Consider the following 17,051-nt stretch of genomic DNA (forward strand, 5'->3'; position numbering starts at 1 on the left):
AAATTATAGCAAACATCACTCTGCATGGCTGACAGTGGAGGGGAGATAATTACTCTTCAATGTGCAATTCCTAGCCCTCTTTTCCTTTGCTATAAAGACTGTTTTATTTATTAGCCTCATGGTAGGTATATATTGTGCTGAGCCATTTTACAGTCCTTACTACATAATATAGATGTTGAACACCTGACAGTGGATGTTGACTGTTTCTTGTAGTGAAAGAAATGCGTGATGCTTGGGCTGGAAATGACCTGGAGAGGGTCTGCTCAGAGCAGGCTCAGCACTAGCTAATCCCTTTCTCATAGCTACATGTCCAGCCCACCCTAAAACCTCCAGGAGTGGGACTTGGATAGTCTCTGCGAGACATAGTCTTGTGGGAGAATGCTCTGGTGGACCACATGTTATGGAAACCAAGGAGTGAAATCACTGGGTCTCTAATATGTCAGAGGGTCAGATAAATGATGAGGACGGCTCTTTCTGGCCTTAAAGAAATCAATCAGGAGCCTACCTCAGCAGTCTGCCATGCATGGATAGCCTGCATAACACCTGTGGATGTCTTACAGAAAATCTTTACTGCAGCAAGAGGGTGCACCTTCCAGGTGACTTGCACATGGGTGAGCTACAGCAGTTTGATTGCCAGGAGTGCTTGGAGAGCCCCTGTCAGTGGCTAGCCTGACAGAGGTAGTCGGAGGGGATCTGAGGTTTTGAGGCAGGCCCGCTGATGTTTTCCTCTACTCTTTCTTTGTTTTGTCATGCTTCTCCTCCTCGATGGCCAGGACACGCTCACGCTCTTTGATCAGCTGCACTCCACAGTACGTGATGAACCAGATGGACAAGGTGCTGACAGGGAAACCTGGAAGATGGAGGGACACATGGTCATCTTCATGCGGTGACTTGCCTAATGGGGTCAGCTCTTCTCCAGCACTGCTTCCCCTCAGGTGGTCCTGGGAGGTCCCACAAGCTCACAGTGGCCAACATCATTTTCCACCCTGGATCCAGCCCTACAACTTCACTGACAGAGGAGAGAAGTCCCCAGGGGCAGAGTTTAGATGAAGTGGTACCTGTGTCCACCAAAGCATCACGGATTGCAGTCAAAGCTCGAAAATGCTGGAGTGGCTTTGAGCATTCCCTCCCCCCCAGACAAACCTCTTTCTTCCCCCTAAATTCAGGCTGGGTGGTTGACTTTCTGCCCAGTCAACCTGCCAAAACCCCTTGTTGCTCAGTGTTGCGACTTTCTGGAAGCTTTGGGTCCAGCTGATGCTGAAGATCTCACCTGAGCCATGTCCTGCACCTAATGTGGACATAGTGTGCATGCAGGGAAACACACCTATTTGTCACCTAGATAAACAACCCAAGGGCAGAGAGCTCTCCTTCCACTTAGGAAGAGTGTGATGGCTTTTGTAACCATAAGTCTGGTATCCATGGCAGAGGAGAGACACAGGCTTTGTACCTGCTAAAACAGGACCTCTGATATGAATAATGCAACCAGGAAAAGCCAGCTAGCTCAACTGGCAGGAACTTCTGGCATACTGAACCCAAAGCATCACATTATCCATTTTCCTGTGCCAGCTTCTGGCCCAGAGAAGGGCTGGGAGGGCATGGATTCCAGGTAGCTATTTATACCCTGCACTCTTTGAACAGACTTCAAAATAGTGTCGCCATCTACTGATAAGAAACGTACAGATAAGATTGTTTAATAGGAGCCTAGCACGAACTGCTATATTTAATGATGGAGGCAATCAAGTACAGATGGTTAGCAAGTAGATGGGTTAGGAGGTAAGATTTGTACCTATCACTTTCAGGCTGACACGGAAATAACTGCAAAAGGAAAGGGAGATGAGGCAGGCTGAGTAAATCCCTTTCTCCAGCAAGGGGACAATTTCCCAGCCAGGGAGAACTGGACTCAGCCTGCCTTGGCAGGTTGACAGCAACTTTGCCATTGCCGCAAAAAGTCCTAATCGCAGAGCCCTGCTGCCCTAGGAGCTATACAAGCACACCTCAAAGACAACTTGTGCCCCACAGAGTTTGCATGAGAAGGGTGGGAGGAAAGAAACCACTTTCTGCACATTTTATAGGTGAGGAAGGTGCTGCCCATGAGAATTAAGGTAGCTTGGGGGTGGTCACATACCAAGTCAGTGGCCAGGCCACTCTGGACCCAAGAGAACTTCTAAGTCCCTGTCCCCAGCTCCACTCCCACGTGTCCCACATTAAGACGAGGTCCCTTGCTGGAGAGGCCGGTAGCACCTTACCCGTCAGGAGGAGTCTCTTGGTGACCAGCAATGCAAATTCCAGGCTGTTGAGGGCCAGGATGTTGTAGAGGACGATGGCCCAGAAATTTGCTGCCCCAAAGACTGCCCTAATCCGCCGAGACATGGCCTCTGACATATTGGCCTGTTCAGGGGAGAGGAGCAGAGAATCAAGGAAAACTGGGCTGGTTCTTACAGGGGTGAAATTGTTTTAGTTTTTCTTTCTCAGAGCCTATGTAATCATCACAGCCAGTTATCCCTGGACAGCTTATCTGGTGAGCCACGGGTCCTGAGACACTCTGGCAGCTCCATACAGAGCCAGCTCCTGCACAGCACGGCTCCTCAGGGCTCAAGTTAGGTCCTTGCTGAGTTGTTTGGAGACCTCAGCACAGTGCTCCCCAGCACTCTGGGATCTGCGAGGGCTGGCTAAATGTGACCAAGATCCTTCCCAGCCTTCAGAAGAAGGGGTAAGGAAAGGAGATGTGCTGATCCACTGGTTCATACCAGCCAAACTCCAGCTGGGATCCCAGATGGGTGGGCATAAATTAGAACAGCCTTTAGTGTCTGTGGGGATCAAGAAGCATAAGGCTGATGTAAAACTGCTGCTCTGCTCCTGGGCTGAGGGCAACTCAGATGCATTTGGGACTCTGGACTGGCATTTTGAGGTCCCACGTGTAGGGCCAAGTTGTTAGACATGGTATCATGCTAATAGTAGTGGCTGGTAACTCCTTTCTTGATCTGTTGCCTTGGGTAAGATGTCCCTCAGGCAGATGAACGCTGTTGTTTGATAGGATTATTAGCAGCCCTATGTGCAAATCACTCCAAGCTTCTGGTAGAAACTGTTTCTTAGGGACTAAAAAAAAAGAGCTGAAAACTAGTGACAGCAGTAGAGTGAAATTGTCACCAGCACATAATCCTCAGGAGCAGCTGCTGCGAGTGGAGAAGGGAAGTGGTTTATAGCAATCTTCAAAGAGCACGGTGAATCCCCAGGCCACTTAGTGCTGAGAACTGTGGTGCCATAGGGGAGAATATTTCACTGGCTGAGTGCTATAATCTGATTAAAAGTTCAACAGGGAGAACAAATGGGAGGATTTTTCTATGAAGTTTTTATTCAAAAGTTGTCTTTACTGGATCAGCTTAGGCCCTCCAGACTTTTTACGCTGGGCAAAAAACAAACAATAGAATTATTTCCAGGATGGGGTTTCCTGAGCTTTTCTTCCAACCTGTCTCCAAAGCACCTTGGTCCCAAACAGAGATTGGGCACCAAGATTTAGAGAGGTTGGAAAAGAACTAATTGTAGTAATTGAACATTTGTTTTTATCACGAATCAGACCGAAAATACTCAGAATGCCAAAATGTTTTGCAGAACAAGAAAAAAATATTTTACATATGGAAATGCATAAACATTTTCCTGTGAACACACCTTAGACTTTGAGTCCATCTGTGCTACTTTGATGTCTCACTGGGGCTGCAGTTCTGGTTCTGTTGGGCATCTGTTTTCCCTTTGAAAGCTGCACATCCAGCCTACATTTCCTGTGAAGCATCACAGGGCCTGGCGGGAGCTTGATCTAGGTGGGTGACACCATGCATAAAATGATGGGATGCACAGCACCAGGACTGTCCTTCCCTTGCACAACTGACAGGCTGATCACAAGGATGCTAAAGTCTGTGGGACTCTGCAGAACAGGATGCAGAGAGCTGCAGATCTCCAGGCAGGCAACCTGAACATGGCAGCTGTACAGCATCAGGGATGTTGCCTCTTGGGTCTCACCTGAAAATGGATCCCGTTTGTATAAACAAGTTCAAGCTCCCTAGAGACATGAATGTTTTCCAGGACCAGAATTTGATCTCAGACCCTCTGATCTTCCCATCCCCTTGCAGCCAAGCTCCTCACCTCCATTTTGGCAAAGGGTTCCCACTGGAAGAACTTCTGCACCCATAGCTCAAAGTTGAGGCCAAAGCAGTTGAAGATGGACCATATGTAAACAATCTCACAGGGCCCCAGCCACAGGGTGGTGATGGCAAAGGTGGAGATACTGGCCATGAGCTCCTTCACAACGTTATCGTGGTTCTCCCCGATGTGATCGTACACGTACCTAACGCAAAAGAAAGCAGTTGGTACTCCCTGTAGTGGAGGGGAACCCTCAGGAGTCCCTCTTCCTGCGCTGATCCACCACAAGCTCCTCACAGATGGGTGGCTCTAGAGTGCTCTGGTGAGAGGGGAAGGAAATTTTGGGTGACAAGTTCTAGCAATAAACTGACTCTGACTACAGTCCAGCTATTCATTACTTACATTCCTTGCAAACCGATAGCTCCTCTAAGGACAAAATACCACCCTTTCCCTCCTTTGTTGATAAAACACAGGGATCCATAGAATTGCAGGTTATCTTACACCTTCTGGTACACAGCATTTCAGCACAGAGCAATCATCACTTTCAGTACAGGTTTGCTGGCATGTCCTCATGGCTGAAGAGAGCTGAAAGGCTGAGGGAGTTGTAGATGTAGCTCAAACCATCCTTTCTACCCAGGATACGGGACACCTCGGCTCAATTCCCTTTTCTTCCTGAGGGAATATAAACCTGACTCTTCCTCCTTCTAGGGAACACTGAACCTCTCAAACTTAGAGGGTATTCTGAGGCAGGGTTCTCTTATTCCTCCCTGCGAAGGCTGTTGCACTTTGTGTTGATTAATTCAATATTCTTTGGGATAACCAGATCAAGCCTGGCTCTGTACCCGAGTGGGATATACCCAGAAGAGAGGATACCTAGGCTTTGGGATGAACAATGTTTAAAGTTTCATTGCTGTGTGATGAAAAAGAAGACTCTAAACCACCCTGGAGATGATTGATTAGGGACTTACTTGCATAGCCAGTCATTAATCCCTCTGTCAAAGTGCCTAAAATACAGATGATAAAAAACATATTAGAATACAAGGGTTAATGACTGCCTTTTACTCAACAGTCATCCAGAGAAGGCATCCAGTCACCCAGAAACGTACACCTAAAACCTCATTTTCAGCATTTTTGATAAGACTAGCCCTTCCTTGCACAGGTTCTATGGACTGCTGTTGATTGCAATTTCCCTTGTTATCCATTGCTCCTTACCCAAGAATATTTTCCCTGGGCTATGGCCAGGTCTAGGCTATACGTTCAGAATAGATTAGTCAACCTAGCCAATTTCTAACATGTATGCCAGCTGCTCTGAAGCACAGCCAAGACCTCCTCCCCTCCGTGCATATTTCTTTTGGATTGAATGTGCTGCTTCTGTCCACCATTGTATGAGGACTACTCACGTTTCTGCAAAGACATAGAGCATGGTGATGCATTTTGGGGGCTGTGGTGGGTCCAAGTGGTCCAGTCGGGCAATGGTGTTGATGACTCCAAACATGACAGCAGCTTTCACCCAGTCGTACACCAAATTGGAGTAGGCCAGGCCAGCTGGAGCAAAAATAGGAGTCAAAGAGGTGAAGAGAAGCACAGGATGTATCACCTTCAGGACTTTGAGGGATCTTGTGTACCATGGGATTGTGTACTCTATTGCAACAAACATGGCAGCAAGGGAAGAGTTTAATGCTGTCTGAGACCAACAAAGCTTTTAAAACTAAGTAGCCTTTTAAGAAGCTTGAACCAAAGGATAATACCTCCTTGAGGTTTTAGAGGGAACTGTTTGTTGGTATTAGTAGTCAGAGAGTCACACAGATCTCATTTCCTCCCTCACAAGCTCATTCTTCTCCTCTCAAGCTTGTTAAACAGTGACAAACTCATCACAGTTTTCAACTGTGACCTCTGAGTTTTTATTGACACCTCCATTGAAATGTCCCCCAGGCTTCTTGTGGCCATAGATTAACAGTGATCCTGCAGCAGTGCAGGGACCAGAATGTCTGTTTTGGAGAGGTGTCTGACAATAGAAAAGTGATCCCTGTACACCAAAGATTCCAAATTCCTCTGCAAACAGAAGCTAAAAAAAACCCCATCTTGGTGGGATTCAGCTCACAGATTAATAGCCACATGATGTCTCAATGTGAGCCATGTGCCTGAGCTTCCACCATGAATGATGAAGATCCAGCTGATAGAGTCAGCGGAGCCTGCAGAACCGCTCAGATTCTGAAGTGACACATGTATTCAGTCAGTCAGTCCATCCAGATCTCGTAGGACAGCCTAAATCAATATCTACCGCTATTCTAGATGCACTAGGATTTCCTGCCCAGCTTCCAGCTACCACTCCGGAGAGGCACAGATTTTGTCCAGCTCTGACTTTCCCTCTGGCAGCCCTGTATGGAGGTCAGACACCCCACTGCATTTCAAATGCTGCCAACAGACACATGTTTGAGCAGCTGAAATCCCCTGCCCATCTGCCAGCTGAATGCTAGTGCAGCTACTGCTTTGCATCCTGAGAGTCTGGATTCTGGAAGTCCCTAGTCTACCCCCACTCAGAGCAGGGCCAAATTGGAACCTAGATCAGGTTTCTCGGGACCTTGTCTGTATGAGTTTTGAGTATCGCCATCTTTGGGGACTCCATAACCTCTCAGAGCCCCTGTTCCAGTGTTTAACCATTCTTTTTATGAAAAAAAATAATCCTTACATGCAATCAAACTTTCTCTTGCTGCAACTTGTGTCCCTTTTTTTGTGCTTTTTCACTGTCAACCTGCAAGAAGAATCTGTCTCCATCTTCTCTATAATATTCCTTCGGTAGCTGAAGACAGCAGGTGGACCTCCTGGGGCTCGTCTGAAGCCATACTGAAGTATACTCTCAGCTCAGCTGCTCCGTGTACAACCTGCGCTCCAGCCCCCAACCATTTTAGTGGCTCACAATACCCCACTTTAATACCATCACAGCTGGCTACCCCTTCTGTGACTCTAACATACCGGATATTGCTCCTGCAATAGCATGGGGCTGATTTTCAGAGATGTTGAGCTCTCCCCCCCATCTGGACAAAGGCAATGGGAACAGCTTGGTGCTCAGCCTCTTAAATCCCAAGCTAAACAATTTTCTCTGGACTCTATGAGAACAACAGGTGACCAGGGCCACCTTGTTCTCCAGAGCTACCCAACCCCAGCTCTGTGTATCACCAACTGGAAGAAGAGGGGCTCTACTCAAACCTGCCCAACACAAGCACTGATGAGGTGTCTCAACAGAGAGGGCAGAAGATCTGAATCACTCACTGCTGTCTTGAAGGCAACTACACGTGTGAGCATGTCCCTGCACGGCCACTCACCTAAGGACCAGTCCGAGAGGCGGTTAACAAACTTCAGGTCGGAAGGGAGGGTTAGGATGTAAAAGAAGTGGAAGAAGATGTCCACAGCAATGATGGCCCCCACATGGAGGACGGCATGGACCCGGATGTTCCTCATCTCATCATCTTTGCGCTGCAGTCCTCGGGTGCTTACCTGTCAGGATGGCAAACCAAGAAAGGGCTGAACTGAAGGAGAAACTGGGCAGAAAGTTCCTCCATCTGGAGAAAATCAGACCCATCAGGGAGTTGGGGTTTAGGATTTATCCACAGGTACATGCTCAGCAAGCCAGCTTAGCTTGAGGGTGGCCCTTTGCAGAGGTCACAAAGTGGGAGCAAGCACCCACAGAATCACAGAATCACAGAATCGCTGAGGTTGGAAGGGACCTCTGGAGATCGTCTAGTCCAACCCTCCTGCTCAAGCAGGGTCACCTAGAGCACATTGCACAGGATTGTGTCCAGGCGGGTTTTCAACATCTCCAGAGAAGGAGACTCCACAACCTCTCTGGACAACCTGTTCCAGTGCTCTGTCACCCTCACAGTGAAGAAGTTTTTCCTCATGTTCAGATGGAAGCGTCTGTGTTTCAGTTTGTGCCCGTTGCCTCGCGTCCTGTCGCTCGGCACCACTGAAAAGAGTCTGGTCCCATCCTCTCGACACCCTCCCTTCAGATACTTGTACACATTGATAAGATCTCCTCTCAGCCTTCTCTTCTCCAGGCTGAACAGGCCCAGCTCTCTCAGTCTTTCCTCATAGGGGAGATGCTCCAGTCCTCTAATCATCTTTGTAGCCCTTCGCTGGACTTGCTCCAGTAGTGCCACATCCCTCTTGTACTGGGGAGCCCAGAACTGGACACAGCACTCCAGATGTGGCCTCAGCAGGGCTGAGTAGAGGGGGAGAATCACCTCCCTCGACCTGCTGGCAACACTCTTCCTGATGCACCCCAGCATACCATTGGCCTTCTTGGCCACAAGGGCACATTGCTGCCTCATGGTTAACTTGGTGTCCACCAGCACTCCCAGGTCCTTCTCTGCAGAGCTGCTTTCCAGCAGGTCAACCCCCAACCTGTCCTGGTGCATGGGGTTATTCCTCCCCAGGTGCAGGACCCTGCACTTGCCTTTGTTGAACTTCATGAGGTTCCTCTCCGCCCACCTCTCCAGCCTGTCCAGGTCTCTCTGAATGGCAGCACAGCCCTCTGGTGTATCAGCCACTCCTCCCAGTTTTGTATCATCAGCAAACTTGCTGAGGGTGCACTCTGTCCCTTCATCCAGGTCATTGATGAAGAAGTTGAACAAGACTGGACCCAGTACTGACCCCTGGGGGACACCGCTAGCTACAGGCCTCCAACTAGACTCTGCGTCGCTGATCACAACCCTCTGAGCTCTGCCATTCAGCCAGTTCTCAATCCACCTCACTGTCCACTCATCTAGCCCACACTTCCTGAGCTTGTCTATGAGGATGTTATGGGAGACAGTATTCATCTAATCTACAGGATGCTGCAGCTGTATCCTGTAAAGGACATCTATGAGCCTCAGGAGCAGCTGGGAGCAGGGGCTGGAGTCCCACTGGAGATCTCTGCCTGGGTGAGGTGGGCACACGCTGCCCATTATTTTAGGCTAGGCAGAGATCAGTCATTTGGGAGGAGGAGGAAGGGGATGGCTGATGGTCTCCGGAGCTTCTGCTGCAGGGGCTGTCTTGTAAATGAAAGGGAAGGCTGCTCAAGGGGCCATCCAGAGTCAGCTGAGACCTGATTGAAGGGGTTGTTCTCTCTGCTGTGCCCCGTGCAAGCATGGGCCGGGCTTTGCCTCCAGGAGCTGTCATGTCTCTGGACACTGTAATATAAAAATCATCAGAGTAAGCTTTTAGGATTACACTGGGCAGATTGATGGCCTCGCTTCCCTGCATTGCCGTAAAAATTGCTGCCGTATCCAAAATCCTCTTATGTTTATTACTCTTTTTATTCCTCGTAAGAGGTGGGAGTTCTCAGAAAGTAATCTGCAAGCTGCTGCAATAGCCCAGTCGTCAAAACCAGATGATTCCCAGGAATTAAAGCCTTTGCCAGATTTGCTCGTTTCTGTTATTTGCAGAATGCACCTAAGACCCTCCTGCTTTAAGGAAATGAAGAGGCCTCTAAACCCTGAGCTGAAGCAGGCATTCAATCTGGCAGGGGCAAGCTGTCACAGGCAGCTATCCTCGCAGCCGACGACACACCAGCAACACCAGGAAGGGCTCCAGCAAGGTGAAGAGCGACTGAGGATCTGCCGAGGGAGGCTGGGCTCTGGCACACAAATGCACAAGTGGACATGGGGCCTCAGTTTCCCACTGGTGATGGTTTCCTGCTTGTATCACAGGGCATGACTCCCCTGCTCCCATCAGCTCCTGTCCTTATTCCTGTGCATGGTCACAGCACCCTGCCACCATCTCATTGAGATCGGGGCTGTTCCCACACACACACACTTCCAGCTGTTCAGAGGTGAATTTGTTCCCCGAATCCCAGTAAGGAAGATCCAGCCTCGGCTCAGCTCCCTTGGAGCCAGGCACCAGAATGCACATGGCCAACAACTGGCTTTGTGGCACTACGTGGGTTCAGCCCATGGCATGTGGTGTTACTGGGCGTTAGGATTAGGGGATGATCCAGGGACCCCCTCACTAAGACCAGTGCTGCTCACTGGCACCTCTTCAGCCCAGCTGGGACCAGACATCCCTGCTATAGACAAGGTCCTAGTGTGTATGGGGGACACATGGTCTGCAAAGGGTCCACCAAAGGGTAGCACCGGTAGGAGCCAAAGAGACAGAGCTGCGCCCTAACTGGGCCACCCACACCCCATCCTGGAGAAGGGACTCAACCTTTCTACCCCCATAATTTCTGTTGGGCAGTTTGTATAGCCTCTGCAATCAGCTGCAGCTCCAGCAGTGCAGGGGTGATCCAGCCAGGAGATGGCAGTGGTGGCCAGGCCAATACAGGGCCCTTGGCTGGAGGGGGAAAAGACTTGGGGACTTGCTCCCTCTGCCTTTAAGGGAGGTGTTTTAAAAAGAAGRGGGAGAATTGCTCGTTAAGTGGTGATAAACATCCTGGTTTATAGCTCTGCAAAAAGGAGCAGAAAAGAAAAAAAAGTAAAATAAAAAATGATAAAGCCTTGCAGGGGCAATGGAAGTTCAGGTCTTGCAGGCACCAGGAGTTTAATGCCATGATTTATATAAACATTAGGAGAAGCCAGGGCTGCCTGCGCAGGAGGTTGTGACTGTCTTGTAGGAGAGACTGATAGGAAACGGGGAAAGAAAAATAGTGTGGGGTGAGAAGGGTACCTCCGGGCACTGCAGCCCCTCCGGAGGAGCTTGGACAACAAAGCTGCCGGAGACACATTTGCTGGCACATTGGCCTGACCGACAAATCACAGCTGAAAGATCGAACCTCAGGATGAGACAGTGGGTGCCCTCAGCATTTCTGCTGGTGGCTGTAGAGGAGCATGGTGGGGGGAAGAGCCTGGCTGGAGCTCAGCTGTCCCTGTTGCTTGTCTGCTGAGTCCCAGCTGCCAATGGACCCTGTGCACCGTGAGCAACCTTTCCAGGGGATGCTGGAGCTGACTTGGAGCAGGTCCTTAGGATCCTCAAGGTCAAACTTCCTCCTAAATGGATCTGTGAAATCCAAGGAATCTCGATCCTGTCCCCAGCCACAGCCAGGGATGTGGTCCCATCCTTTCAACAGGCAGCACAAGGTTGTTGTGTCCTGCATTAGCAGGACTCAGACCAGCTCTTGTCCTGCAGTAACAGCAGCTTCGTGGCTGGCAGTTGAGATATGCAGCTCCCCACCTACAAGCTCAGCATCTGGGTGGATCCCTGTCATTCAAGTGATGCCACCACAATACAACCTTCTGGATCACCGGATCCTTGCCTGGGTTACCAGTTCCTCTCCAGGTGTTTTCAGATGGAGATCCCTTCCAGCAGCAAGTTTGAAGAGCAAATCAGGAAATGGTGCGTAACCATACAGCTCATACAGGAGTGGTGGGACTCAGAGCCACAAGGGGTTGTGGAGGCTGGGAGTGGGAGTTAGACAAATTTGGAGGACAGCTTTAGCCAGGCAATTAAATACGATGGTCCAGTGCAAACTCCAGTACAGGAAGGCTCCCAAGGCTCAGTGCAGAGAACTGAGCGCAGTGCAGACCCTTTCTTACGTTGTCCACCACATGTCGACAACAACGTTAGGCCAACGTTGCGGACAAGGTGCTGGACTGGGTGGGCCTTTGGTCAGACTTCAGTCTTCCTGCCTCCGCACCAGGGAGGGATGTCCTGGCTGCTCTCACCTACCCTGGGCACTGGCTGCTCTTCTGGATTCATGAAAACATTTCTAAAATGCTGTTGTGTCCAGATATTAGCTGGGGGTCCATATATTCTATTTAATTATTCTTCTTTAAAAGGAAACAGAAGGGAAATGACAATCAGTAGATGGGCTTCCCAGCACCATTGCTGACCAGGCAAGAGGGTCTTCTTAAGAGTCAGTAATGTTTTGTTTTGCTGATGGCAATCCACCAATGATGTAAAAGGATGTTGGGATGGGAAGAGTGGGAAGGGAGAGAGAGCTGCCATTTAGCATGATCCTTCGATGTGAAACAACCCCAGAAGTCGGCTGGTACCAGGCTGGACTTCTGCTGATGAGTTTTCCAGTGCTATTTGAATCCGCCTTTCAAAAGCCCTCTTGGTCATGTGCAATATGGGCAGGGGCTCTGGGCACCTCAGCATTTCTTGGGGAGCAGAGGAAGCCCGATGAGGTAGCTGAAAAACAACCTGCTATAAAAATCCTTCCGCCCAGACTTACTTATTTCTAGAGAAACACCTTGATCTTAAGACACACAGACCAGCCCTAGAAATTCTTGCTCCTAGAGAGAACCAGCTAGACGGGAATACCCCCGAGCAAAAACACGGGGCGTGAGGACACCCATGCTGTCCCACGTGCACGCTCACGGCCGTTGCCATGCAAAGGCCCCCACAGATAGATGCCAACAGGTATCAGACATCTAGCTCACACTGTGGTTCCCCAGCACCACAGGGAAGGGGAGCACAGAGCCGTAGGGGTAGTAGCACACGGTGGGTGATTTCTGCAGGCAATTCGTGCAGGCAGTGAGCCGTCTGCTCTCGATTGCAAGCACAGCTTGTGTTTCCTGAACCCAGAGAAGATCACCAGGCTAATCTTCATGCTTGCACAACCCTCTGAGCATGCAGGTGTATTTTCACTTGCCAATGGGGAAACTAAGGCACTGAGTGGGGGAATGCAAAGTTGCCCAGTGAGCACAGACAAGCGCTAAATCCATCTCCGCTCAAACTCAGCGTAGTGTTTTCATCACATCATTATCTGTCTTACTGTAGGAAATGGCTAGATGCCCATGAGGGACAAATTGCTGAGAAAGGTTAAAAAAAAAAAAAAAACTTCTTTACTTTAGTGCCATCAGTTCGTGCTCCTCCCCAAACTCAGGATATCATTGTGGAACCTAGACCACATCCACAGCCTACATAAATGCAGTAGGGTCCGCAGTTATTTGCACCTCCACTGTGTTAAACAATCTCTTTTGGTAGGCATTAAAAGCAAGCAACTAAACACAGCACTGAGGGGAAAGGTCCCCTTGAGGCCTGGGCTAAGGAGGTGCCCAGGGCACTTACCTGAGCATGGAACTGGTCAAAGGTCATGACGGGACCAAAGAAAAAGAAGGGAAGGTAGAAGTTGTATTTGAGGAGGTCGAAGATGGAGTAGATGCCCTCCTTCCTCTCGCAGCTCTCAAGTGCGAAGCTGATGCAGCGCATGATGGTGAAGCCGCTTCCCCCATAGAAGAGGACATCTTGAAGATCAAAAACTCCCGGTACAAATCCACTCTAGGTGAGAAATGAAGAGTTACCACCACACAGCTCACGTCACCTCTGCACATCCTCGCTTTTCCAAAGACATCTGCTCCCAGGGGAACGGTTTAAAACCTCCAATTACACTCTGACACAAATTGCTCCCGTGGCTAATTAGCCTTAGCTGTTAGAATGATAAAACTGGGGCTTGATGCTTTTGCATCCTGGAGGAGCTGGGAGATGATTGATCCTCTCAGCCGCATCTTCACCAAGCCGGGCTTGCAGCAGCTACAACACCGGGGCCAGCAGGGTTTTCAGCCTTGGACCCAGCCCTGAGCTGCGTTACGTGGCTCCCAGCTGGCTTTGAAGGAGGGCAGAGCCTGGTGGCAGCTGCCTGCCAGGCCCAGGTGTGTCGCCTTGAAGGGACACGCAGGCTTTGCTCCAGGACAGGAATTGCACCGCAGCCCATGTCCTGGGGAGGAGTGGGATGGAGTCCTCCCTGGGGTCTAAGAAAAGGCAGCACAAGCCTGACACAGTGGGGAAGCACCATTCAGGAGGTGGGTGATGGGCAAGAGCAGGTAACACTGTCCTTCCTCGGGTGGGAAGAAGGACCAAACGGCCTCGTAAGGTCCTTCCCGGTCTTCTGCCTGCCAGCAGGGCAGAAGTCTTTAACTAGGCAGAGGCGTAAGAGATAGGCATGGATGTCACTGAACCCACTCTGGTACTGTGTTACAGGTGCGGAAACTGAGGCACGGGGCAGCAACATGTCTTGCCTGGGGCCACTTGGCAGGCTGTTGTCCAAGCAGTGAGGAGGACCCAGGCGTCCTGAGCCCTGGTCCAACATGTAGCCACCAAAGCAGGGCACAGCCCCTGTGAGATTATTCCCAAGTGCATGGTACTCTTGAAACCCATAGGAGCTGAGACAGAGCCAGGAGAACTGCTCAGGGCTCATGGGAGACCTCCTTCGAGGTAAATCCATTGAGAGGGACATGACTGGCTTGGAAATGAGGCAGACGGGTGGCCTGAGACAGCACCTACCTGCCAAGAGCTGAAGGGCTCCACCTTGAAGGACGCGAGGCAGCAGAGCCCAGCCACATAGCAGAGCCATTTCTGCTTCACCAGCGAGACAGAGTAGAGGATGATGCAGTGGGAGAGGACGATCATGAGGTAAGCGAGCCCCATGCTGCCCAGCACGGCCAGGAGCCCATACAGCATGTACACCACTGCCCGGTGCTGTGAAGGGAGAGAGGTCCTCTCCATGATCAGCTCTATGAAAGCCCCAATCCTTTCCCAGATCATGGCTAACAAAGCTATTTAATAAAGCTGCTGGCATCCATGCATCCCGTGAGAAACTGCCCCAGGAAATGGGATTGGAAGAACTGCTACATTTCTAAAATCACAAACTAAAATCTCTTGCAGTCCAGCTCCATCTTGGGCTGCCATGCGGGGGTGACAGCTCCCCCCCACAGGGAGCCCGCGATGGATCCGACTCCTGCAACTGCCATTTGGTCCCGCTCCTGCACATTCACAAACTGCCTTCGCTTCTCCTCCTCACAAGACCATGTGTTTGGCCTCCCTCCTGGTCTGGATTTGCAGAGGCTTGGTGAGTTTTCACCTCTTGGTCTCCAAGCAGCTGGTCAAATCCAGATGTTCTTGCAAACCTAATACGCTGAGTGCAAGAAGCAGGGTCTGTGGATGATGCCCTTGCTGAGTGCAAGAAACAAATAGCCATCAACTGTGGATGAATCCTGAGCATCCTGCAGACAGACGGATGCAGAGATCCCCCCACCGCCTTCAAGGAGCCTCTTCTTCTGCATCACCCTTGTGCTCCTAAATCCACCCCCCTGGTCCCTCACTCACCTGCGGCATGACCATGGAGCAGATCTTGGCGAACAGGATGTGCCCCGAGAGGGCGAAGATGATGAAGTTCCTGAACGAGGTGAACCACATCACCCACTCGAAATCGGCCACGTCCTGCGGAAGCAGAGCAGGGCGCCTTACTGCCCCGAGCCTTCGCCCCCTGCCAGCCTTGGCCCTCGGCGCCCATCTCAGGGAGCCTGATGTCCGCTCACGCCGAGGGCTGAACGGGCATTTAGGCTGTGAGGGCACCTCATCATCACACTGCTTTCCAAGCCCATTCTTCCCATTTTCCACCCGAGGGCTGCCGAGCACTTTAGCTCGGTCATAAAACCCAGGGAAAGTTTTGCAGAGATTGCTTGTCGCTCTAGGCACATGCAAAGAAGCACATCTGCTGTGCTGTAGGGCTAATATTTCCCTGACTTCTTTAAAGGCCACACTGAAAAGATGGGGGGGGRAAAAAAAAAAAGGTCACGTGGACTTTGCAAATGTGTGTCAGCAGCAGAAAAACCATCTCTGCTTTTCCAGCAGTCAGCACTAACCGTGTCGCCCCAGGAAATCGCCAGCTCCTTACTCCGCTTACCATCTTCCTGCCGAAGTAATGCCAGCCCGGTTTTATGCCATCCCGAAAGGCCTTTCTGTTCATGCTGTCTGCAAAAGAATAATTCCCATGGAAAACCACAGGGATCAGCAACCTCAACCGTTTTCGCACCGATTTCCAGCAAAGCCTTTACACATCGCATCCTCCCAAGGGATCCCTAGCAGATCCTGTGCAGAGGGGTGTAGGTGTGCGTTTTTTTCAGCTCCCAGATTGAGAAGAGAACCCAAGTTTGATAACTGGCCTCTTGGCCTTGTTAGGACCCTGGCCAGAGAGCGGACACGTGCACAGCCCTGCTGCTCTGACCGTGGAAATTGGAGCTGAGGGGGTAATCACGAAGGGAGGCAGATATTTAACCCTTTGGGGGTGAGAGGCAAGGGCTTCCCAAGATATTCCCTGCAAAAATCAAAGCTAGGATGGCTACACTGCTATCCACAGGCGTCCGCCTGAAGGACACCTCGGCTCACACGCGCAATCCCTCTCCCACGGCCTCCCCAGCTCTCGCACCCCGGGGGATGAGGGAAGTCACCTCTCGAGGCTTCGAAGATCCCGCTCCCGCTGTACACCACGGCGCACGTCAAGGCGAGAGCATAAAACCCCAGCTCGTAGCTGGGGAGCATCGCTTTAACCCCCATCGCGGCGGCTCACCGCCCCGGCGGCCGGGGGGAAGCAAATCTCGACCTGGGATCCGGGAGGGGGACACAGAGAGAGAGAGAAAAAAAGGAAAAAAAAAAGTGAGAAAGCAGTGTTTTCCTGGCCTCGGTGCATCCCCCCTCCCCGGGCACCAGCATTTGGGCAAAAACCGCCCTTCAGCCGAGTGCTCGTTCCCCCCCTCCCCGCAGCCCAGCAGGGTCCTGCCTTCACGCACCACATCCCGAAACGCGGGGACGTGATGCTGCGGGGATGCTCGGCGCCCTGCTGCATGGCGACAGCCCCCGGCGGAGCCGACGGCTGGGGCCGCGGAGGCGCCAGCGCCGGCGTTGACCTCCCCACGGCCGCTCTGCGCCGCGGCGGCTTGCGAGGGCTTCGGGGACGCCGCTGCCCTGCTCGGCGGGCAGGCGCCCTCGGCTAATTACTCCCGCCAGGGCTAATTAACCCCGGCGCCACGCGCCTCTAGCGCTCGTCCAAGCGCGGTCACCTCCCGCCGGCAGTGACCGAAAACGCAGCTGAAGGGCAGCGTGTTGCGCTCGGCCGCGGAGGAGAGGGCCACCTCCGGCGCAGGGCCTCCCCGAGCACCTTCGGGGCCCGTCGGCTCCCGCGGGGTCGCCCCAGGGTGCCGGGACGGGGAGCCCCGGCCGCG

General features: G+C 51.4%; 1 protein-coding gene across 2 annotated transcripts; it reads right to left on the reverse strand.

Annotated features, from left to right (window-relative positions):
• Positions 1 to 550: 550 nt before the first annotated feature.
• HHATL (hedgehog acyltransferase like) lies at positions 551 to 16,662 on the reverse strand. 2 transcript variants are annotated; one of them, XM_026072536.1, is made up of 12 exons: positions 16,620 to 16,662; positions 16,281 to 16,432; positions 15,737 to 15,804; positions 15,157 to 15,270; positions 14,335 to 14,529; positions 13,123 to 13,332; positions 7,458 to 7,629; positions 5,535 to 5,679; positions 5,103 to 5,138; positions 4,138 to 4,339; positions 2,247 to 2,388; positions 551 to 850 (listed from the first exon to the last, which is right to left on the reverse strand). In XM_026072536.1, the coding sequence occupies exons 2-12, from the start codon at positions 16,384 to 16,386 to the stop codon at positions 729 to 731; spliced, it is 1,512 nt and encodes a 503-aa protein (XP_025928321.1). In that variant the 5' UTR covers positions 16,387 to 16,432; positions 16,620 to 16,662; the 3' UTR covers positions 551 to 728. The 2 variants fall into 2 exon arrangements, 1 of the variants encoding a protein (XP_025928321.1); XR_003254699.1 differs by lacking the exon at positions 551 to 850 and adding an exon at positions 3,667 to 4,014 and having other exon boundaries at positions 2,326 to 2,388.
• Between the last annotated feature and the right edge of the window lie 389 nt (positions 16,663 to 17,051).

Source organism: Apteryx rowi, unplaced genomic scaffold (assembly GCF_003343035.1).
Source record: "Apteryx rowi isolate R43461 unplaced genomic scaffold, aptRow1 scaffold_109, whole genome shotgun sequence".
Lineage (NCBI taxonomy): Eukaryota > Metazoa > Chordata > Aves > Apterygiformes > Apterygidae > Apteryx > Apteryx rowi.

Bases quoted from the DNA above. Each gene is read 5' to 3' on its own strand.
- HHATL (XM_026072536.1), bottom strand. From the start codon at position 16,386: ATGGGGGTTAAAGCGATGCTCCCCAGCTACGAGCTGGGGTTTTATGCT. The intron at 5,139-5,534 runs GTGAGTAGTCCT...TCTGTATTTTAG, and splicing joins CTCTATGTCTTTGCAGAAAC to GCACTTTGACAGAGGGATTA. The intron at 851-2,246 runs GTAAGGTGCTAC...TCCATCTTCCAG, and splicing joins CAAGAGACTCCTCCTGACGG to GTTTCCCTGTCAGCACCTTG.